A 25,213-nucleotide genomic window follows, 5' to 3' on the forward strand; every position below is an offset into this window, starting at 1 on the left:
ACAGTTGGGATCGTGCCTTGGAATCACACTGTTTGATTCAGGACCTTTCTACCACTGTCACTCTCTCCTCTTGCTTTCTACACTTACTGGTAGGTACCTCCTCCTTAGCCCTCCCATCAATTATGTTGTCCCTTCATTTTTTAACTCCTGCTAGGTCTTGACACCAGCCTTTGATGTTACTCCTTCTTCCAGAACTTCAACTTCTTCCACTTCACTACTATTCCCTCCTCCACTCTACTAATCCCTTCCTCCAACATCCTATTCCCCTCCTCTCTCCAAACTATTCAAACACCCTCCTTTCACTCCATGACATTAGCTTCACGACATCTCTTTACAATAGCCTTTCTACACACTTGCCACCCAAACACAAATACTCACACTTCCACTCTTTAGCTAATACCTCACCTTGTCCACAAATCACCTCCACAGTTAGCAGCTCCTTCCTGCCTCCTGCTGGTCTCTTGGTCATTCCTCCACCTCCACCTCTGACTTCTTCTTAATAACCCACACTCCCTCCTTCCTGCTGCTTCCTTTTATCATTCTTCCCTGCTTGAATTGGGCCTCTGTCCCTTGCCAATCGTGTCCTGTCTCCCCTCCCCTTACATGACAGAACAGGAAATGTCCACATTATCTGTGTGGATGTGCTGTGGAACTGCCATGGCAGCCCAGGAGGGCGAATTTCCAAGTTCTGTTTGTAGGGCTTGCTTTCCATGCCCCCACAAGTGAGTATGGTGGTATGGAGGGTTGAATTACCCCTCAAATGTCCCTGGCAGTCTAGGGTTTCAAGTGCGAGCTCCCTGGGCTTCCACTGCTGCTCAGTATTGTGTTTGAGGTGTTCCTGTGTGGCCACTGCTTGTAGCTCTCCATGTGCAGTACTGTGGTATGAGACAACAGGGTGGTTGCTGCTCCTCTGTCTCTCGCTGGGGTTTTCATTCTCAGCGGCATCTGGCAGCTGATTAATGGCGGCAGGGTGTCTTGTTTCTTTTGAAGGTGTAACAACTCCCACTTCCGAGTTATTAATAGTATTGTATTCTGCTGTGGGGTTTTGTGATGAAAGGGTGAATAGTAGATAAAGCTCCTACTCAGCCTTCAAACTGCTACAAAACAAAAGGTGAACCCAATCATGCAGGTAAAACAGGCACAGTGAAGAGATATACCTCCTTTGTCTTTTGTGGAAATGTGGTCCGGCGGAAGGCTATATGTTGTGGCTTGTGTTCCCTGCCTTGGTCCTGCATGAATGCTTGCCTGAGAGAACGCCTGATGGAATGTTATGCCTGTGGAATGTTGTGGTGTGAGTGCCCCTGTAAGCTCCATTAATGTCAGTTGGAGTGAAGCAGCCTGTGAGAGAGGAGGCCGGTGGATGTCTCCTGTGTACCTTCCTACTTACTTACCCTTGGACTTACCTGATGTATATACCTTGTCACTAGAACTTAGTAAAGAAGTTCACTTCTCTTACCTGCTGTATCAGGCTTTCATTTCGCCCCGCAACACTGGTGAAGAGATGGCTTGAAGGAAAGGCGAGAAACCTGCTGCTGGCCAGAGTGAGCAGTGCCTAGAAGGAAGGAAGGAAGGAAGAGGTTAAGACCAGGAGGTGACATTAACCGGCTCCCCGCACCTCAAAAGTGAGCTGACCCCTGTCCCATAGCCCAACAAAAGTTGCAATGGCAGAAAGGAGGCAGCTGGGGTGGGAATTGACTGTATGTTGCGGATGGCGCATCTGTGGGGCCACCATTAAGTATTTTGACCACTGGAAAAGGAGTTGTTGCAGGATCCAGCTGGGCCATTGTGAAGATTTGGCCACTGGTTCACAGCGGGGCCACCTTGAAAAATCTGCATCTCCCAGTGGAAAATAGACAAAGGAGTGTTCCCATGTAGGCAAAATTCAACTAATATTTTGTACCGTTCCAGTATTTACTAAACTGTTTACTACAGTGAATAAATCACATAATTTGGTAAAGGTATGATACTTGTCATACTATAGCAGTGCCATATGTACTTGTTGGCATGGGTGTGACTAAACAAACAAATCTAGAACACATTCAAAACTATGTTTTTATTATCCCAATGATACATAAAAAATAATAACATCCAAAGAGAAATAACAAATCTATAAAGCTAAAGAAGCTTTTCAGTTAATACACATATGACAAATGTACAAAGCAAAACATTGTCTGGAGCTGATATATTACAGAAAAAGCATCAAACAATTCATAGCAAAATAAACATATGCAATTAGAGAAAATTAGCTGAATTCAACCAATGTAGCCCAAGGTCACACATCTATTAGTGATGCTATTTGTGGTCCACAGACTAAGGGCCTCATTACGACCCAGGCGGTAAGGGGTTAACGGTGCCGTAAAAGGTTGCGGCGCCGTTAACCCCTTACCGCCTAATTACGAGGTCCCTTTGCGGGTCCCTACCTTAAAGGCTGGTTTTTACCAGCCATTAAGGATTGGACCCGCAAAGGGACCTTGGAGGTAATTACGGTACTGCAATCTGCGGTACCGTAATTATCACCTTCCCCATTCCCATTCAGCCCTATGGGGGCAAAAATGGGAATAGGGAAGGGCCAATGGTGAATGGAGAATTACCGCCCCGCCAACCTTGGAATGGGGCGGTAATTTCGCCATCCACCATGGCGCAATCGTTAAAATTCCGGCGTCAACCATGGCGCTAATAGCGCCATGGTTAAAGCCTGGGTCGTAATGACCCCCTAGATTTGTCAGTAGGACTTCACGTCTTGGCTGTGCCGTGAGCAGCTACCTGTCCCTGACTAAATTAGTGGTGGTTTCATCAGTCTATGGTCATGGATAATCAGCCAAGGTACTGTTTTATGAGTTGATGCTACAGTAATGCTTATCTTAAAGCTTATAAGAAAAAGGCTAATACACAACAAAAAATGATGAGGCTGATACACAGTACTATGCCATCAGCTGTTGTTAGTGGTAAAAAGCGTGGTGAGCCACGTTCAATTGTCACGGGTGTGATCAAAAGCCTTGTGCATGGACAGTGGCAAAACTGGCGTTTCGGTGGTGATATGGAAAAAATGTACCGCCTTCGTCAGGATGATGAATCGTTTGTACAGCCCCTAAAGAACAACCAAACGAAATTAGATAAATGGGTTGTGCCCACATTAATGTACAAACTAATATAGGTGTGAGAGGTATTAAAAAAATCAGACAGTGGGCATTTTGACATTCATAACCGGGCATTCGCAGCTCCTGAGAGGGTCCCCAGGGAAGTGTACCCTCTGACTAGCCGTAGTGTCCTTGCACCACCAGAACAGTGGCCAAAGAGAGAAATACCGCGTTCATTAAATGTGGAAGTCTTAGGATAAGAACCGGTATAAGTGGCATGCTTAGAAAAGCAAAGTACTTTAAAGCCGGTCCCATTAGGTTAGTTGTGAGATGCAGGTCAAAAGGAAAAAAGATAAAAGGATTGCAAATAGTATTAAATAGGTGCAGACAATGGTAACTCAAGTAGGGAGCTGCTACCTACCGAAGGTATTACTTCAGTGCCAGGCATACAAGTGGTGCGTTGACTTTTTATAAATGGTCATTTCCACCATGAAGTACCTCTAGAATGCCTACGAAGCCAGTGAGCTTCCGTTTGATCTAAAAACGAAAATGGTATGGATTGTTTAAGTATCTATAAACGTAAAGACAGTGAATGAATTAGCCGTGACCCTCAGTAAAGTAAACATACCTGCTGAAAATGCTGCAGGCTCACGGCAATAAATGCTGTCTATTTGGAATGTCCCTGTGAATGGAGAAACGGCTTGAAATAGCTCACTCCATTACAGCGGGATATTGGCAGGGAGAAAAATAGAAAAGTAAACAGACCATGGGGTGAGAGCAAGCACGTAAGTGTGGGAGCCTTGATTAATTTAAAGGAACAACAGATAGCTACAGACTACCTACAACTGACCTGTGGCAAGAAGACAGGATGTGTCAGGTTGCACACTGTAGACACCCTCGTAATGCTACTTGAAATGCTTCCATGTATGTTGCAGCAAGGAAACAAATAAGCCCAATGGAGGGGGCATGGCTCAAGGTGAGTAAATGAATGCAGACATATAGAACAAAAGAGGACTATAGAGAGCCTGCTCTGGTTGTAAAAACGAACAGAGAGGAATATGTTTCTTTACAAAGAAAAGGCACTGAATCTGTGGGCCTAAAGCCACTAGGGTGCAGTGAAATACTGCAGTGAGGCATATGGCCTTAGAATAGGGAATGATGCCCTAACCTATATGAAGGAGACAGACGTCTCACAAGGGGTAAAAATGGAAAGAAAGAAATAAAGGAAACAAAGAACGGAGACTAGATCAATCGAGAAGTGTCCAAGTTTAAGAACCAAAAAATGAATAAATATGTGTAGCAGCTCAATAAGTCCAAAAGGACAATAGCTGGAAAAAAATGACTTAGAAAATAGGCCCTACCAGACCGGAAATGCTTCGTTTAACCCATGATCAATGGTGTCAAGAAGAACAATCCAGCGTGCTTCCTTATTGGCCAATGCTTGGTGTGGATTAGCAGCGTCCTTGACAATGTCAATAACCCACCAATGTAGATCTTCTGTGGAATGGCCATACTCCATAAAGTGGCTCAACAAGGGTGAATTAATGGTTTTGCATCTAATGCGGGAACGGTGTTCCGTGATGCGAGTATGCACAGGGCGTGTAGTTTTTCCAACATATTTGAGACCGCAAGGGCACTCGATGCAGTACACTGCCCATGCTGTTTTGCAATTGGAGTGGTGCCGTAAGTCCCAGTTTTTGCCATTAAACGAGAAAGCTTTGGTTTTGAGTGCAAATTTGCAAACTGAACAGGACCCACAAGGAAAATGGCCTGTAAGGAGCCGCAGGTCCCAGGTGGTTGTTGTCGATCTGGAGGATTTTATTGGATCAGAGGCGTGGACTAGTTCAGGTTCTTTTGCCTTTTCATGGCAAAGATTGGTAATGGTTCTTCCGGCATTAGAAGTTGTGCCACCGACCAATATTTCTTAATAGTTTTTTTAATCAAGAAGGTATGTGGACTATATGTCAGTGCACAAACTAGTTTTCATGTGATGACTGATTTCTGGGTTCAAGGAGGGTTTTCCGAGGGGTGAACCTTGCTCGTTTGTTGGAATCTGAGATGAGCTTTTTCGGTACCCTCGTTGTTTGAATTTAGTGGTCAAGATCTGAGCATGATAGTCATAATCCCGTAGTAGCGTACAGTGGGACAGCTGTCCTATTTAGGATGCTGTTTTGTTTTCTGTAGCATGGGACAGGAACCTTTTTCAGCAGGCTTAGATGAGGAGGATGATGTCTGATGCAAGCTTTGAGCAGTGTCCGGGGTATGGCCTGGAGGGAGCATGACAGGAGGCCATTGAAGAAGAATACAAGTTTTCCTGTAATTGTATCTGTGGATCCGTGAATGTGCTGGAAGCTTCATGAGGGTGAAGAAGGAGTGCCTGCCGCTCACCGCATGATGGCTGTAAAGAAAGTATGTGTGCACACTGCCTCCTGCACAGCTCACCTGTAGAGCTGGTGCCGGCCTGAGAGGACGTTCAAGTGGTCCCCCATGGTGGCGCTTTTGCTGGGGAACTCCTAGGTGTGCCACAGGTCTTCTTGGTGCCTTTCTCAGTGGGATGTTGTAGAAGCGTTGTTGCAGAGCGGAAGCTCCATTGTGTACAAGGTTTCTGATCGAATGATGATGTCAATTTCCTTACCAACGGATGATGCACCTGCACGTTCAGTACAAGACTTTTTCTCCAGCCCATAGCGTTTGGAAGTGTCTACAAGGAAGAGACCAGCCACGCAGCGCACTGACAGGACATGAAAAAACAGAGGATTGAGTGTGCTGTGCCTCGATACGGGTGTGAAATGGGGGCACCTGCCACAACAGTGAAACATTCTGTGATGGAGGTGGACACAGACATGAGGGGGCAACCCACGCGGTACTCCCAGGGATGTTTAAGGTACTGTGATGGGGGCTCTGCGCTCTGCGAGGATTGCGTGTCAGCAAGGAATGAACTATACGCTCACTAGGATGAGAGCTGGGGCCACTGTTGTTCTTGTGCTTTTTTGTTTGGAGAGCAGGGCAGCACCTCTTTGGCAGTTTTGGAGGAACTGGATCCTGATTATTTGTCCTCTTTCCAAGAACTTTCTGTTTATATCAGGGAATTGTGATTTAGTGGTATTTGTGATGTGAGGCTGGTAAATAAAGTAGGTCCTGCCTGTTTTAAAGTTGTGCAGTTAGGTTTTGCTTGGTTGTGGTTGAAGTGTTCTTTTGTGAGGTTGCCGTGGCCTCTGTTTAGAACAGTTGTGTTAGGGAGAATTTTCATTTCAGTGCTAGATTTCTCTCACCTTATAGACCCCCAGCACTTATACTGGATTTAGGACTTTTTAATTTTAACTCCGGAATGAGTGGGACATTTTTCTCACTCTCTCATGTGTTTTTCCCTGATTTGTTTTTTGTGTTTTCACTGTTTTTGGAGTCTGACAAACTCCATAGGCATCTGATTTTTGTATAGTGACACAGAGCACCCTTATTGCAGTGTCACTAAGGTTTAAAAACCTTTTCTTGGGTGAACCACAGTTCCCAAGAATAGTAAGATGAAATATATCTTACTTAACTTTTCTCGTTATAGGTCCAGCACACACCATCTTATGTGGAGTGCTGGGGGTTTACTGAGTAGCCCCTCATCCTACTTTCTCATGTAACATTCTTTGTTACCCTCACTACTGTAAATGGCTGGTGGCAGTAGTTTGCATTTTCCTATCATTGTGCTTTTCTACCGCAGGCTGAACCCTCAGCTGCAGTACAGCACCCATGGGTGACCATTTTGTCAAAATAGTCCTTGTCTTCTTATTTTGCCATTTTCTGTTTGTGAGGTCTTTCTTGGCTTTTACTTTAGATGTTGAGACAGGTTTGAGCCCTTTGTGTGGTTTGCCTTTGGTGGGCTTCAGCCCTGAAGCCAGCCCCTGGCTCCAGTGTGTCTGGAAGGGCAGGATGTGAGGGAGGGTCCCGAAACCCCTCTGTCCTTTGTCTCTATGAGTGCCTGAACAAAACTAGTCCTGATTGGCCACCCCTCCAGAAAGGACAGCCACCCCTCTGTGTGATAGACAGCATAGGCTGTGAATGAATGGGAAAACTTGCTTAAAAGGCAAGGTTCTTCGGACTACAGACAGAGTCGAACACTGGAAGAAACTTCTGATGAATAAACCGTGAAAAAAAGCCTGCTGCAACCTGCTGGACCTTGAATTGCCCAATGAAGGCCTGCTGCTTTGCTGACCTCCTTTTTCACCTCCACAGAGAAGCTCCGGATGGAACAACTTCTCCCCTTGGGTTTTTGGGATCAACTAACCCTAAAACAAACTGCTCTTTGGCACAATTCCCGACTTGCTGTGCCTCTACATTGCTGCAGAAGCCCAATGCCAGGGGTCGAGTGTCCATAACAGAGCCCAATGTCTGCCGCAGAACGAATCTGACCAGAAACTCCAGGAGCCTCCTCAAGACACTCCAGAAGCAGGAAATCCAGATCCAGGGTCCCCTCACCAGAGTACAGGACAGAGGGAGCAAGGAAACTCCAACCAGAAATAACAGTTCTGCATCAGTGCTGTTTGTGAAGTGCTGAAACCGCAAAGTGCTGCTGAATTGAAGAGAGCCCATAGCTGCTGATGACCTTCCTGATTACTGCTGCCGGAGCCCTCCAAACATCCTCCATCTTGTCCACATGACTGAGGCACAGGAATTAGGGTCTACATAGCTGTAGCAAGACAACATCCAGCAGGACCACTTTTCTTCTAACCAGAGGTACTGTTGGGCTTGGGGGTACTTACCTTCTTGCCTTAAGTTGTGCTGTCTCACTTGTGATTTGCACTCGCTTTAGCTTTCTGGGTTGATTTCAACTCCCTTTGCACAGGCTTATCCGCTTGTGTTCCTACAAGTGATTATCTGAACTCTCTGACTTTGTGCAAGACTTTTTATCCAAGAAGTGCATCAGTACTATAGACTTTGTCCAAATGATTTTGGCTATCCTGGCTCCCTAAAATCACTTTTCTAAATCCACTGACTTTGATATTGCTTGTCCCTCATAGGTTGTAACTTGTTGAATACTGTTACTGCTGCCAAAGGCTTATCTAGTCTTCATTTGAGGATTTGGTTGTCCTCACAAATTCTAAGAAACTGTTCTTACCTTTTTACTTGCCTTAATCCTTCCTTTCTACAACTCAGAATCTACAAAGTATATTGGTGTGATATATAAATGCAAGTACTAACCTTGTAATTGAAGTCACTTCAGGGTGTAGGAGAAATGTATTGAGCATATCCAAAGAGTATTCACCAGCTTTATTACTTCTGAAAAGTAATTCCAAAGTTAGCTTGAATCATTACAATCAATTGTTTTTTGCGGCGAATGCTTATTTAAAACTGATGTTAAATAAATAAATAATTATGTACACCTGAAACCTTGGGTATACGTGTTATTTGGTTACTTGTATGGACAGATTTCATCTGTACAGCTCTACAGCTCACATTTACCCCTCTTGAGGCCTGGCTGCTCAGTCACACTACCAACCTGTGTAGTACAGACCTATACCAAAAGGTGGGTTACCTAATACCAAGCACATAAGTCCTGTGTAGTCTCACACAGTGTGACTGCACCAATTCTTACCTAACAAGTTGTAATGTTTTGTGATCATTGCAAGATACGAATGACGGTTGTATCCATAGGGTTGGTGCGCTCAGGCGCTTTAGTCCTGTTACGGAGGCTGGCCCCCACCCACCCTAAATTACAGATTGAGGCAACTTGGTCTGATGCTGATCGTGCTCAGCCCGATTATCCAATGCTAGTAAGATTCTGTTGGCTACTGTTGAAAAAATTACATGAACAATGATCATGAAGGGTTAGACTAGTTATTTTAATCTTGATTACAGCCGACACATGTTTCGACACCAAGGTGAGTGCTATTCTCTGATAATATCTGGAAATTACGAGGTCTTCTTGACCATGAGGGAGCCTGAACCAGATTAACCTAAAACGCACCTGCTTTCATGAAAATGGGAGATACAGTCAAGGATATGCCAAATGACTCAGATTCCTTGGGAACTGGGATCCCTCTAGGAACAATTGAGGATATCTACTGGCTCTCAGCCTTAAAAAATGATTCAAAAGGAGTATGAGCAATTAGATATGTCTGACGAATCATTCCCTTGCTAAATCCCTAGAGTAGGAGGGAACTGGGAAGGGGTTTTTCACTAGGCAGAACTCATTCCAAATACTATATGTGGATATTTCAGTGTGAAATGCAACAATTCTTTCTTACTATATTTAAAGCAAAGTGAGATTACATTTCTTGTAAAACAACATATCTTTTTTCTGGGCGCAGAGTGCAGAGGCTGATAAATTATTACTAACAGAATAGGATATTGTAGTTTGCTAGTGTGAGTTATATCCAGCTTTCACTTTCTAAGTGAGATTACATTCAAATAAGAACAAACATACTTTATCTGTGCTGTGTGCACTTTGTGAAACAGGGGGCATGTTCCGGCACTGAGAGTTCAGCAGTTTGTAAATGATAGGTAAAATAAACTAAATCCTGAATGTTCACATGTATAGGCAACACCTTAGGCTGTGAAAGGATGGCCATGCTTTATAGCATATACTGAGAATGCATAAATCAACCCCCATGAAATCCATAGATATTTAAAAAGACAGATTGGAAAGGAGGGGAGTTTGGCATTTGTATTCCTAAAGACATTTTGTGTTTCCTAATAAACACTATGATTTCAGCAATGATTTTGTGTTGAAGTGAGGGTAACCCAAACTAGGTACACTTAAGTAATTCAAGAGGTCTGGGGGACATGGTTGTGGTCCTTTGAGAGTCTGGGCTGAATCCATGGAGTAGATAAATCAACACTTTGCGTCCAAAATATTAGCTTAGTTTGTCTAAACACTTGCCTGTAGACCCTAATGCAACCTAGCATAGTTTGTATTGTGTTTTCATATATGTTCTAGAAATCAACAACTGCACAACCACCCAAAGGAGGGGAATTCATACAAATGTGTTTACCTAAATGTCATTTTTAGGCACCTTTTCTCTGCTACCAGTACTTGGTTTTGATATAAGAAAAAATAGAAGTTTTAACAGCCTCATTACGAGTATGGCAGTGCAGGAAAATGAAGTGGTAATTCTGTACCTGCCACATTACTGTTGCATTCCCACACCCCCATACTACAGCTAAGAGCAGGAGGTAAATCCACCACCTTTCCCCCAAAAAACAGCAAAGCCGGTGGAATTATCGCTGACGATAATTCTGATAAAATTCTTATGGAGTCGTATGGACTCCAGTTAATGGGGAGTAACACTGCCTTCCAACACTTGTAATCCAGGAGTAATTCTGCCAGACCACGTGGTGGTAATAGATATTCAGTTCAGTGGTCTCTGCAGGGATTTACTGCTGAATCTACCATCAAAACGTATGCATTGTGTTGGTAAAATCTGCAGTAAATACCTGGAGGCCGTTAATCTGCTATTGTTTACCAGTAACTAATTGTATTTAAATGTTAACTGAAGAGATTTTAAATTTACTGACGGATAAGAGACAAGGTTGTTATAGAATTAAGGGTGCTGCTTAGAGGTGGCATTGCATTATTTAGGATAAGAAATGTTAGAAATATATTCTCTTGAGATGTGGTGTGACTGCATGTGTGCACTGTTTCACAGTGAGATGTCACAGGCAGGGCAACGTTAATTGTGTAAACAAGCTGTCAATGCTCATGTATCTTATTGTGATGACTTTCCCTGCATAAAGTAAAGGGGCCACCTTTGGTTTTCTTTTATTTAAATACATTCTAACAGCCTGTTTCTCGTTCCAGAATTGTGGGGTGGGAGTGTCTACCAGGGAATGTCAGATGATGATTGCCACTTACTGAAAAGGGCGACATACCAACAGGAAACTCAACAGGGACTTACCTGCTGCTGCATCCCTATGCTTTGACAAGCTTCCACAAAAGAGGCAGTGCGGTATGAATTAGATACAACCTCATCAGACTGTTTTCTGACATGAATCTCCTGATGATTGTCTCCTATGCTTCCTGATAAAACATATCTGTAATGGAACAGAATTCAAGGGTACTTGACATATAAGCTAAAAAAAAGTCTGAAATATCAGGGTTTTCATCAGAAAACAATGAATAATCCAATCTGAAAGAGCAGGATAATACAATCTGTCCAAGTCGACTTGCTGGCTGTTAGTTTTATTATTGATTTCTTTTTCTCTGGAAATTAAAATGTTTTCTAAAATGTATACTTCAATTTCTTTACTCGGAGGCTGGTAAGAATTCTTATCATCGTGATAGTTTCTGCAGCAAACTGTAGCACATTTTCCAGCAAATGGCGCCTGCTTTTTATTCAGCCTGATTGCATCTTAGCCCGGAACTGTTTGGAGCTCAGGGGTATAGAAATGTCAGTATGACCAGTAAATGCATGGTTGTCAAATGCCTGACATACACATGACAAATGGAGGGGAAAAGGGATATTTTAAGACTACAGAAGAAATGCGTATTCTATGCTATAAATCAGGCTGTTTGCTAGGACACTCAGTGGCGGCTGAGGCACACTGCAGTTTAAATGATAAATGTAATCGAAGGAGGACTTGGTCAGAATTAACCGTTTTTTTTAAAGCGTGGTATTTATCCTAAGGACTATATGCACCACCCCCTCCTTGACACATCTTAAACGGCAATGAGAAAAGTCGCCAGTGTTATATTGTATATGTGTGCTATTGTGCCGCACTGAATACAAGATCCTGTTCGCCATTTCATTTTGGCAAGGTCACCCCCGTATGGCTGTTTATCTTCAAATGTAGTTGCAATTGCTCACCTGCTTTGAGACAGGGTAACAGGAGGTCTGGTCTATTTACTAGTATGAACATCTTTGCCAGAAGAGTCACGTGATGGCGTCATCGTCGTCCTCCCAGTATATTTAGGGATTGAAGTTTTCCATTTTTGAGAAATGTACTGTTTCTGTCACTTGTGGTGAATAAGGTATCATTCGGGTATGGCAGTGCAAAATGTAGAGCTTTGTATTGCTCCGACTTTATCCATAGCAACATGCAGCAAAGTGTAAAAAAAACCCAAAAAAACAGTGGGACTATGTTCCCGGCTGCCCGGACCCCATTAGCCCCACTCCTCACTGATCAAATGCCTACCCTCACTCTCTCCCCGCACCTCCATGGCAATGCAAACCCCATGCCCATTTCCTGCCTTTCCTCCACTCCACCCCCCACAACTGTTTTGCAACTGTACTACAAAAAGTGAAATAAAATGCACCTTAAACGACCTCCTTTGCTTTCAGTCATTTTGTCCTCCACAGCATGAAGCTTCACAAACCCTCATCTTCCCATTCACCCACCATGCTCACCTCTTAAGGACATGCCAAAGACTAAAGCCACCTACCCCACACACCTATTACCCACACACACAGATGTGCCTGCAGCAATTTCGTGTTAATCATGCTTAACTGCAGAGGTCAAATGCTGATCACTGCAGGAGCAGAGCTAGGTAGCGGCTGGGGAATGCAGTTTATGTCCTAAGCAAGTTGCTTAGGACCTAAAGCATCCACCATCAATCCAACATCTGTAGGATAGCTGAGTGGGATGACACATTAGGGCAATCCCAGATGGGCCCAGGATTGAATCAAAATAGTAGCAAAAAACAAAGCTCCCTTTGCATGAAAAACACCAACGGAACGATGGCTGATCTCACCAAAAAGTAGAGGAACGTTGTACTCTTTAATTCCCGCCCACTTCGACCTCTGATAATATTCCACACGTTTTATTTACCATTGTGGTGCAGCCCTGGCAGTTTGTTCACCAACACTAATGCAAAATTCCTGTCCAACGTGCACTTTTATATGGCAATTTAGAAAGTACTGTATTTTGCATGGCCATCAGGTTTCTTGTGAACTGACAGGGTGAGAGCGAGGGAACATGCCCCAGAGGGTTGGTTGTGTATATCAGGAGGATGGCAGGGGTTTGTTAAAATGGATTTCTAATCTCTGATCTGGTGGGGAAAAGTTTAGGAGGCCACCCTAGTTTAGTGGAACAGGTGTACCTTCTGGACAAGCCAGATCAATCTACAGTAGCTTGGCAGTCGGTCAAAACTATGTTTCAGTATGGGTGAGAGTGATCGGAAGCCCACAATGAGCACACGCAGAAAAACTCCACAGATTACTCTTAGACAGATCTATATCAAAAATACATTTAATATAGGCCTTTATAACAAAACACAATTAAACCACAGTAATAATAAAACAGTTACCACACATGATTTTTCACTATGTAACATATATACAAAATGCGTTGAGTCTAATGCTGATGAAAGGGGAGAAAATATCAACAACCTGCGACAGAAAGGGGTAAGTTCAGCACAGATATCGCAATAGGCAGTTCTTCGAAGTCAATCCCTATTTTATACAGTCCAGCCCCCTAAGAAGTGAGGAGCATTATGCTCAAAGTACAGCAGTGCGGCAAAAACGTGCGGTTGTGCGCAAAGCAAAAGACGGGTTCTCTTCAGGGAGCTGTGGTTGCTCCTGAAGATGGTTGAGGTGATGAAGAATAAAGCCCTACTCTTTGAGGAGGCTCTACCCTTGCAGATAGAGTGACTTTCAGAGTTCGGGAATAGCTAGGGAACGCAGGCTATCCCAGCCAAGGTGAGTATATTATTGGGGATTCTTGTGCGTAAAAACAGATGTGCCACGGGGCCAACGGTAAGTGATGAAAGCACTCACTGACCCTCGACACAGTCCGGACCAAACTTTGCCAGTCTAGTCCACTTAGCTAGTAGGTTTCACCCCCGCAGTTACTGGACGGTCTGTCTTGCAGTGGCTGTGGGACGGGACGATTGTCTGTGGCAGAATAGTAGCCTTTTCTCAGCTCTCGAAGAACGTAGAAGGATAGTTCTGGTGCAGCACGTCTCAGGACATGGTAGGGCAGGTCTGCAGGAACTTACAGCGACAGTCACCACAGCGGGGTGACACAGAGACCGCAAATGCTTGCGGCATGGCACACTCTCATAAATCGCGACCCAGAGGAACTAAGAGAATGAGTTTTGACAGGAGAGGGCCCAGGCCCACAAGTAAGCGATGCTCAAAGTACCAAGTCTCAACTCAGGACAGCAGCACTCATGTGTGGTACGCCGGGTTCGAGCTGTCAGTTCACTGGATGGCCCAGGAACACTTCTGAAGAGGCTCTTTGCATGGATAAGCAGCAGGTAAAGAGAGTAGTTGGTCCCACTACTCCAAAGGGTCGAAGTGCCCTTGCAGGCCTTGTTGGTATGATGCAAAAGCAGGGGTCCGATGGGACAACAATGGGGTCAGACTACCAAACCTTCCAGCGCATCTCCGGCGGTTCCATAAGTCTGCTCTTTCGTTCAGGAGACTTGGCTCCTGCTGTAGTTCGGTGTGAACTTCAGGTGATCGACTCGGAATGGATGCAGGGCCCCTTCTCTTAACCAAGATTTGTTTTGTGCCCAAATCTCAGATAACCAAAAGAAGATGTGCTCTATTGCATGCACACCAGGCATGGGCTAAACGTGGCCCATGGTGGTTCCAGTCATCCAGGCCTACCAGACATAAAGGACCAAGTTTGTGGATTGGGACAAGAGAGCCCCAAACCTCTTCCTGGGAACTAGCCCACGTGACATGCAGGAGCCTGCGAAAGATGCGGTTTTCGCGGGAGTCTGCATGCCGAAATGAGGACTACCCTGGTCTCTCGACCTGGGTGAAGGCAAAGGGACTAAACAAAAGACTTTGTGGTACGGCCATTTTCGGCACTGGCCACAGTCTTGGGCCAAACGCGGTAAACACTGTATGGTCCATAAAAATGAAGTAATTATACTTTAAAAGTAAACATCTGTCACCAGATAATCCTGGGCACACTTGTAAACACACCCAAAAATCCTTTGAGGGTGGCTAGGGCCATAAAACAAAAGGACCCCTATATTCTGTACTGTAAGGTACTTGGCACATAGATACAAAGTTACCAAGAAATGGCAACATAGTCGAAGACTAAGGGAAACATAGTTTCCCAGTATTGACAGCGTGAAGGATGTGTCAGTTTCCCCATAACAAATGAGCGAAAGCCCAGAGGAGTGTAGCAGACGTCTGTGCTCCAATGGAAAATGCCAGGTTAGGTAAGACAAACAAAAGCAAAACGTTTTAGGGGTTCACAAATGGAGGGAAAATTGCACCTAGGGGAAATCTTTCCTAACATAGGGGTAGGAACATTTGTGGGGTGTTGGAATTGGCGGCGATGTTTGATGGAAGGGTTGCTGTGTACAGGTGTATGCTGCAGCAGGGTGTTATAATGGGCGGGGAACATGTTGCATGGTCTGTGTGTGTGATGTGAGAAAAGGCACTAAAAGTCCCACAGTGGACCTCTTACATGAACCAGTTCAGGCGAAACACACCAAATGAGTTGTCTGAGGTGCCTTTGATTCAAACTTTTATGGCTATTTGCCTGGAATAGCCAAGGAACTTGTGGAGGAGGGCAATGCAAGGAATTGCTCAATGTGGAATAGAAAACATTTTTTTTCTCACCTGATTTTTGAAGATGTGGCCCATGAAAATTAACGGGTGACTTAGGACGTTTTGTGTCGGACTACACTGCCACCCATTACTGCTCATTTGGTTGAAGTCCTGTGATTTCCATTACATCACAAGCAAAACGTGTTGTAATTAAACCTGGCAAATGCTTTGTTACTCTAAGAAACTCGCAGCGCAACAATCATCCATCAAACAGCTGAGTAAGACAGAAGGTGAAGAGGTAGCCAACATGAGACAGTTACTTCTCCGTGAGGGGACGCATATGACTGAGGAAACTCAGATACATGTAGTAAAATATTATATATTAGTACCCGGCGAGGGTCAATCAGAATGAAACAAACAATCTGATTGGCCCTCGCCAGAGCTTTACCCGATGCAGAATCCTTTGCCTTCATATCCCCGGAAGGGAGGTGTAGCAGCCCCACAGCCAAAGAAGAGGCTCGGAAAGGGGTAATCCCCGCTCCAAGCCACCAAACGGCTGGAGGCTGCCATCCTCCCCCGCCGGGGATTCAGTTAAGTGTTTTCTGCCTCCCATCACCCCGTCCCCAAAACAATCCCCGCCCAACACCACTTACCTTCTTTTTACTTTGTTTTCATGAGCGAACGCACTGGGAACACTTCTGTCACCAGCGCGTCTGCTCCCGAGGGCCACTACGGAAAGGGAGAAGTGTTCCCAGTGCGTTTGCTCCCGATGTCCGCTATGGAAAGGGAAAACGGACTCCATTTTCCCTTCCCCAGTGGGAATTTTTTTGGCACCGGGCACTCGGCTGCCTCGGACTGCTCTGACTGCCCCTCTTCGCCTCTCCGCACCACTCAGCGGCATGATAGAATTTTTGAAGGGAGATCCGCCTCCAAGGAAGAAACACAAAGAACAGACTGCAAATCCAGGAGAGTGTGCTGCTCTGACTGCCTCTCCCCACCTCTCCAAGCTGCTCCGCAGCAGGATAGAGTTTTTGAAAGGGGGGCCACCTCCAAGGAAGAAACACAAAGAACAGACTGCAAGTCCAGGATTGTGTGCTGCTCTGACTGCCTCTCTTCGCCTCTCCGTAACTTCTGACTTTCTGACACTTTAAGGAAAGTGTCCTAATGCAGTTCTTGTAATATACGTTCTTATTTTATTAACTCACAATGGTGTTCCTTCTTCCATGCAAATTATGAAATGCTTTCCAAGCAGAATGTCACGTTACAATGCTTTGTTGCTTTTATATAGGTAGGTTTGAGTTCTTACAATGCAGCTAGGGCTAGCTTCTTTGCTTAGTCTCTCTTGTTGTTCCTCTGTCTCCCTTTCACTGTAAATCTGCACTGTGTGCTGTCCGTATTCCCTACTGGTGCACCTTTTAAATGGCAGTGCAGCATGCTTGATCGCTGCAATTCAGTTGGAGCATAGATTGCGCACCCCATACCGGTTGCTTCGCCTGCCCAAATCTGCCGCTTTTATGCACCTACCTTTTGCCATAGTCTCACAGTTGCGACCCCTAAATGATGCCCATGCGTTCATTTGGTTTAAATTGCCAGGGATCCTCCAGGGACATCAATTATAATGTTTTTTTTAAATCGGGGCTCCTTCGCTGTGGACAGCAGCATGTGGTTCTGTGGTTCTTGGGTGGCTCATTTATTGAACGCTATAGCTGAAAAGATAGCTCAGTGTGCATGTGATGTCACTTCCGCTACCCCTGGAATGTTGGTGAAATGACGTCCCTGCAGTCAGCGTCTCCATTTCGGAAAGTCTCGAAGTGCATTTGCTAAACACTTCGCACAAGGTTACTTGATGGTGACCCAAAGATGTTCATGCAGGGGTTCTATACCAAACGTCTGCTGCGCATGCAAGATTCAGTGCCATCAGCTACAGGAGTTCCGGAAATAACGTAGGTGCCAGAGTCATAGGAGGCAAGAGTTGTTGGTGCAGTGCAGTCCTTTCCAGTACATCTGACTCTTTTTTAGGACAAAGTATATGATGCAGGCAGTTCCAGCTGCGAAGCACAAAGATTCAGATGACCTAGTAAAATTCATGATGGATTCACCAAGAAAATCAGCCAACACCAGACACATATCTTGGTCGACACACACAATACACTAGGCTTAGGATGCAAGTTAAAACCGGTCAACACCAAGGCAGACTTTACTATTGGCATGTTCGCCTTTCACTCAGTAACAGTTGACCAAATCTCAGAAATCGTGGCCAAAATGCAACCCACGCCTTGCTCCCGGCATCATATTTTAAAGAATACTTCTCCACTATTGGCCCATCAGTCGTAATATTCATCAGTCGATGCTTCCAGGAAGGATCCATTCTGAACTGCATCAAAGAGGCATGGATCTCCCCTCTGCTAAAAAAGGAGAATCTAAATCCAAACGACCCGGCCAATTACAGGCCTATCACAAGTGTGCCATACTTGTTGAAGATCATAGATAAAGTTGCATTCATTCAGTATGACATCTTTGTAGAACAGAGGGGAATCCTGGCCAAAGGCCAATCAGGTTTTATTATAAAGCATGGAATTGAAACAGCATTGGGAGATGTTAAGTCATGCATAACCAATATTATAGATTGAGGTGGTATGGCCATGCTGCTACTGCTAGACCTATCTGCCATATTTGACTTGGTGAACCATGACATAATGGCAGATAGGCTTGCTAAGGTACGCCACTTTTCATGACTTGCTATGAACTGGTTTAAATCCTTCCTGGGACCAAGGAGGGCAAGTGTTGCTAACGAGAGCTTTAAATTACAACAAGTCCAACTCAGTTGTGGCGTCCCCCGGGGTTCCTGTTTGTCGCCACTGCTGTACAACATTTATTCTAAACCGCTGTTTGATCTTCTGGTCAGCTTAAGAGTGAAGTTCAAAAATTATGCGGACGACAACCAGATCATCCTGGAGTTGAAGACTTATCAACAGTAAGGGAGGCCTTTGCTGCCATTAAAAAATGGATGACGGAAAACTCACTCACACTGAATGACAGCAAGACCGAAATCCTGATTCTGGGCATAGATGTGAAGCTGAAAAAGGTGGATGCCCAATACAAAGCGTTCTTGATTGGAGGCGTTACGATACCGGTCTCCAACCAGGTAAAAACTCTGGGGTCATTTTTTACCCAAATCTAAAAAAAACATGTGTGCCACTTAAGCTTCACCTGTGCCTATATGACCCCGCTTCTTTGGCAGAAATGTCCATACTTGTCAGAGGGAAATAGAGATTAATGCAGCAGCCACTATCAACACTAGGCTTGACTATTCTAACAGGCTGTTTGTCAGAACTTCACAAAATAATATAGATAGACTTCAGACCATCCAGAATGGTGCAGGTAGAGCCGTATGTGGCATGAAGTGTCTATACCATATTACTCCTGCATGCAGGGAGCTGCATTGGCTCCCTGTCCGCGAGAGAATACATTTCAAAGCATTAAACCTGGTTTACAAATTCCTGGCTGGTGACGCCCCTATGTACTGTAGTTCACGGATCAGGAGCCTGCCTTTTCGAAGCTCTCTGTGATCCAATAAGGAGGCCTTACTGAAACAGCTGCGCTTCCGATTGGAAAGGTTTGGAGGTTCCAGCTTCAACTCATGGGCTCCAAAGGTCTGGAATGCCTTACCACAGCCACTCAGACAGCTTCCATCATTCGCACAATTTAAGAAAGCACTGAAGACCTATCTCTTTGATGGGGAGGAGACTAGGAAGATTGAAGCAACCATATCATCCTGTGCTATCTTTGTGTTCCATGTTTATATGTTCTGCGAGACCCCTGTGGCCTGCGGGCGTGTTGGCGCTATACAAAAACCGAATAGAATAGAATAGAATAGAATAGAATAGGTACCTCCGGGAGCCAAATGTCACATGCTTTGTAGCACAGATGAGGGCACTAATCTTGGCATCCTTGCTCTCTTTACACTGAGTCCTGAGTTAGGCTTTGTAACTGCATGTCGCATACACTGTCAGTTACAGATCATTTTGAGACATGTGCTCTCACCTCATCATCACTGGGTCAGTGCAGTGGCAAAAAAAGGCGCACAGGGGGCATATGATTTAAGGCTTGCGACTCGGCTGGTGCTGCCAGTTCAAGTGAAGATGGATTCGTCATCAGAACCTACTCTCCTGTGAGGCATCTTCCATTCTCCAGGACTCATCTCCAGGATCCAGGGGGTAGGAATGATGATCCTTTGTGAAATAGGAGATTGGGAGTTCAGTGGTGAGCTAAGCTCCCAGGCACAGGGTTCCATCCATGCAAACTGCTGGCTGCCATCCAGTTGCTGGGGCCACACATTCAACTTTTGCAGGATTCTTACGAGCTTTCCCTTAGGTGTCACTCAAGCTCAGCTCCAGACACCATTTACAAACATGTCATATCTATTTCTGGCAACTCTAAGCACTGCTCCCTGAGGCAGGCAGTAGATATGACCATTTATTCCAATATCCATAGCCCCCTCACTGTGTTGTAGGAACAAAGTAAGCTCTTTGGTCTCTGTATAGGATTCTAGACACATTCACACCGTCGGTGAGGTTAATGTTCTTGCTAGGTTATTTGATGTTGATCCAAAGATGTACAGGCAGGGTTTGCAGACTTAGGGCCCGATTAATACAACTTTTAGCCCGGTGCAAAGTGACTTTGGACTGCAAAAATGCACTTTGCACCGCTCTGTGAATCAGGGTGTTTGTGGGCAGTGCAAAGCCACTTTTCACCGCACTAAAAACTCCATGAATGAGGACCTTGGTTGTTTAGTCTGCTGAGCCTCTGAGCCTTGATTCCACAAGTGACAGGAGTTTCTGGGTTCCAGGGCAATGCTTTCTGGTAGGGCAGAGCTTTGTCTTCAGTGACAGATGCAGGGCAGGTAGTCCTGGTGGTCATGAACAAGGATGCAGAAGCACACTACCGAGTGCAGGCCTCATGTAGTAGCACACACTCTTACGTGTTTTGCACTGAAGGGGAGATGAGGGTACCTCTTGTCCTGGCATCTTCATTGGTTCTATCGAGGATTAATTGCTGCAGGCCGCACCCTCTGTCAGTTATAGGGCGTCTTGACACATATGTTCTTGCATCTTCATGATTGAGTGAGCATGGCCTGAGGCTTACGACTCAGCTGGTCCCACTGGCTCAAGTGAAGCGGGCATCATGGCGAGGTGTATCACATGCTCAGATAAGTTTTGGAAGTCAGAGTATTTACTCCCTGTTTTTTAAAGTTGTTTTTTAAAGTTGGGAGTAACATGAATTTTTAGGAAGTAAATATGTAAGTCCAAATCCTAATGGGAGCATTTTATAAGTGTGTAAAAATGTTTTAACTGGACAATGGAAATGTTTTTGCAATAATTATTTCTTTGCAGCTAGTTATGCACATTAAAGGATACATGTTTATTTCTTCCAATCAGGCAGTTACAATAGTAGATTCTTCCTGTGGTACTACGCACCCTTCTGGTCTAAACACATCCATGGAGCTGTGTGAGTGAAAGCAGGGGGACGAGGTTCTATGTTTCTGCTTCCTATTTTTTAGGGAGGAGTACTTTTACTCCCTATTTTAATTTCTTGGGAGCATTTGCCTGTTTTTAGGGAGTAAAAGTTGCTGATGCACCTATTATCTGTAGAACTGGGTGTATCTCTCATTGTTTGACATCTCTTTTAGAAATGCAAATATCACTAGTGCTTCCTCTTGATTCCTTTTGGTTAGGCATCTTCTTTGTTTCAGGACCCCTACTCAGATTTGACAATGTAGGGATGCAGATCCTCGGGTTAAATAGGTGATTAGAGGCAAATGGGTGTATTTCAGCTCCAAAATTAAAAATTTCAACCAGGCACCGATCACTGGAAATTACCACATCCAAGTTTCACAGACTTCTTCCTGGGCTTTCTCTCAGGGTGTGACTCCAGAAACCATTAATAAAAAGGTTATATCTACTCATGGCCACTGTAGTCCTTTCTCTCTGAGGCATGCCATAGTCATAACCATACATGGCAACAATTCTATCCAACTCACTCTGTTGCAGGAACAATGTCTAGCCATTGGACTCAATGCTGGATTTAAATACGATTCCCAGCAGGCACACCAGAGGGCGAGAATCAAACACAAGCTGCTACCAATCAATGCTAGCAAGCAGTTGTGCGTAAGTCACATAGGAAAACAGAGTGCATTAGAGCATAATGGGCCTCATTCTAAGTCAGCCAGTCCAGTAAAAAAGTGCTGGTATTCATGGATACCAACCCTTTACAGGACCAACCGACTACGGGTTTGCCGGTGGGGTACCTAAGTTATCTCCAGCAAAAAGCTGGAGGTAAAGCAGGTGCTCTACCAGCATAAAAAGTCATCAATGATGGCAAACTCCATCATGGAGTCCTATTGGACTCCATGAATGGGAATTTACACCAGCACCCGGAATCCAGTAGAAATGCCGCCGGGCCCAGGGGCGGAAACGGTAACAACATTAGCCGGTATCCTGGCTGCTCTACCACCAGTATACCGGCAATGTTGAAATTAGGCCTAATATCTCTTACTGACTTACAGTCTCTTAAGGGCAAAATCTATATTCATGTACCCCTTGATACCTAAAATGAGGAGTTATCAGAAATAATTTTCGTAAACCAGGTCATGGAAAATTAAATAAATTTAAGTTGGAACTTACGTCTTCAATTTAAATCAAGATGTTTAAGTAATAATGTTCTGCTCACTGCATATAAAATGCTTATTTTCCCAGACATTGGGCCTCATTCTAACCTTGCCGGTATCCTGGCGGTAAACCCCATTCATGGAGTCCCATAGGACTCCATGAGGGGATTTGCTGTCATTACCGGCGCCGGCAATAACGGTGCTGGTAATGACCGCTTTTTCTGCTGGTAGGGCACATGCCTTACCTCCATCTTTTAGCTGGAGGAAACTCAGGTGCCCCACTGACAAACCCGTAGTCGGCCAGTCTAGTAAAGTGCTGGTATCCATGAATACCAGCACTTCTTTATCGGACCAGTTGACTTAGAATGAGACCCATTGAATTTTATTATGGAGTTGTTTTAAAGCATGCAAGAGTTATGGAAACAGGAGTTAGGGCCTGATTAAGAGTTTGATGGTGCAGTAAAAGTTGTAATGGGATAACCTCCACTTTTACTTCACTGTCATGTAACTCTAAAGCACATGAGGGGGGGCCATGCCGTTGCATGTAATCATGAAATGGGGACCTTGTTCGTGCTAGAAGGAACTAGGGATGGCAGTTTTTCACTCTAGGATCCTCTCAGAGGGGCTTGGTTGCACATCTAACCCATTTTCTCCTCTCGCACACCACACGTTCACAATTTAGCGGAAGGCACAGGCTCATTAAACACACCCTGCACTCGTATATAACACAAACACTATTGCACAATACCTCTGCCATTAGAATGAAGCTACCTTTACAGACAAAAATTCAAACTGTGGCTTCCCGCATAAGTCGCTATCTCCTTAAGCACAACCCTCCCCCTTTAGTCCATAGTATGCCTCCGCTCCGCTCATACACACTCCATTCAGATATGGGTGCCTAGCAGGGTCCTGGCCACCCTCACATATCTTTCATGGCTGAAATGCACACATGCATGATAGCACCACCCAATTCTCCAAAAATGTTCTCTGAGTACCTTCAAACAACAGCGCGTTGGGACCATAATTATGGTGAAAGGTGCTATACAACTGACAAAATGAATGAATGAATGAATGAATATTGACACTCCCAAAAACCTGCTGGTGTGTGTGAAGGAAACTCCCCCTGCATGAGACCATTACCACTTGCATCTCGTTACCCATCGTAATCACGCCAAATGGAATTTCCATTCCCACTTGTGGTAATCATGTGATAACGTGAAGGGATCACATGAAGCAGAGTCCCATAGAACTCCACTGGGAATGCCATATAACTGCATGAAGAAATTACTGCATGCGATCATACTGCACATATAAGCAGAGGTGAATGATAAACCTTTTTATCTCCAAGTTATCATGGGCAATACCCTGTTAATGCTGCTGTGTCATTGTAAAAGTTGTATATTTGTGTCTCTTTGCAGGTTAGAGATGGCTGGACAAAGTTCACATTCTAACAAGACGTCCCAGACAGACTACACTTGGGAATATGAATACTACGATTACCCTATTTCCTTTGAAGGGCTGAAAGCGCATAAATGTAAGTTTTGTATTCACGGACATGTCCATGTTTTTATTATTTCCACTGCAGACAGCATGTTCCTTATGCCTGGCACAGCTCCTTCAAGGTTATCTGCGACATAACCTTCCACTGACTCGCCGCTTAACATAGGCAGGTCGCAGAGGTCTCTCGACTGAATGACTCAAGTAAAGTTATTACGTGCTCTAAATAGTGCCATGATCAGTGTGCGTGACTGAGCGGCTGCAGTGGGAATGTGGTAAGTGGCACAGCTGGAGGAGATTTTCCAAGTGTACGAAAGCTGATTGCAATCCGTGCGAAGAATAGACTGGGGCTTTGGTTCGCATCTGCTAAGCTCTGGCAAGCAATGCCCATGCTCACATGCATCACATACAGAGGCATCGCTAGCGGGGTTCTGCGGGGATTTGGGGGGCTATAGCCCCAGATCTTGTGGTCGTAGCCCTGGACAGAAGGTCATGGGCTACAAACAAAAGGCTAGCTAGCCCCGACATTAGCATAGCCCTGGAGCTTTTCCAGACACCCCTGATCACATACATTACATACATCCAATATGCCCCTTCCCGCTCCCACCCACTTCGACCACTGTGTTGGAAGTATGGGACGGTGACATCATTTCGTCACAATCTTATGATGCATTGAGTGACAGTCTTCGATCTCCTCTTTATGAATTCTGACCCTCTTCCTTGTGTGCTGGATCACAAAGGCGCCTGCTTGCTGGATGCACATCTGTATTCATGTTGGCTTGTGCTAGTACAAACAGTTGATGCTCTACTAATATTTGAGCCAACATTTGATGCATAGCCTGTACAAGTACTGCAAGGAGTGAGAATATACATAAGCAATTGCACAAGGGACTCATTTTGGCCCAGCACCACACAACCGACACATAATCGAGCAAATTTCTACACAAACCTTGAACAGACCATCCTAACCACTTCCCCGGAGGGCACCAACTACCCCGATAATGAATGACAGCCACCGTTTTCCTCCCACCTACTACTTTTAAGTCTCATTTGTCTACTCCACTCTTCTCTCTGACTGAATCCCCACTAAAGTGTCTTCCTGTCTTACACTACACACAAAGGGCCCCCACACATGACCATCACAGGCCTCATCATTACACATGCACATGAATCGAGCTCTTCTCTTTAGCCCTATCACACACCCCTACACCAGTGGCACACAAAACTCCCCCACACATGTCTACCGGAGGCATTGTCTTTATCATGTTATATGATATGATATGTCATTTATAACGCGCCTGTACACAAGTGTTTCTAGGAGCGACAAGACAAGGAAGGGAGGACAGAGGGAGGACAAAATAACGATCTAACTAGGCCTTGTGTCATTCTGATTGTGCAAGTGCAGGGGGGGGAGAAGTGCCAGGGGGGCAAGGGGAGGGGAGAGTGCAGAGTAACTAGTAAGTGCAGCCGGGAAGTGGCTCGTAAGTGCAGTGAGTCAGGGGACTGTAGGGTTACAGATACAGTCCCTTAAGTGG

The 25,213-nt window shown here is 44.9% G+C and overlaps 1 protein-coding gene across 1 annotated transcript in view; it reads left to right on the forward strand.

Annotated features, from left to right (window-relative positions):
• The window catches only part of MRAP2 (melanocortin 2 receptor accessory protein 2), an 880,612-nt gene that overhangs the window by 307,894 nt on the left and 547,505 nt on the right, over positions 1-25,213 (forward strand). The window contains exon 2 of the mRNA XM_069606331.1: positions 23,600-23,715. Within this exon, the coding sequence (XP_069462432.1) occupies positions 23,600-23,715 (116 nt within the window). The remainder of the gene's footprint in view (positions 1-23,599; positions 23,716-25,213) is intronic.

The sequence above is a fragment of the Ambystoma mexicanum genome, chromosome 4p (assembly GCF_040938575.1).
Source record: "Ambystoma mexicanum isolate Mex_15411 chromosome 4p, UKY_AmexF1_1, whole genome shotgun sequence".
Classification (NCBI taxonomy): domain Eukaryota; kingdom Metazoa; phylum Chordata; class Amphibia; order Caudata; family Ambystomatidae; genus Ambystoma; species Ambystoma mexicanum.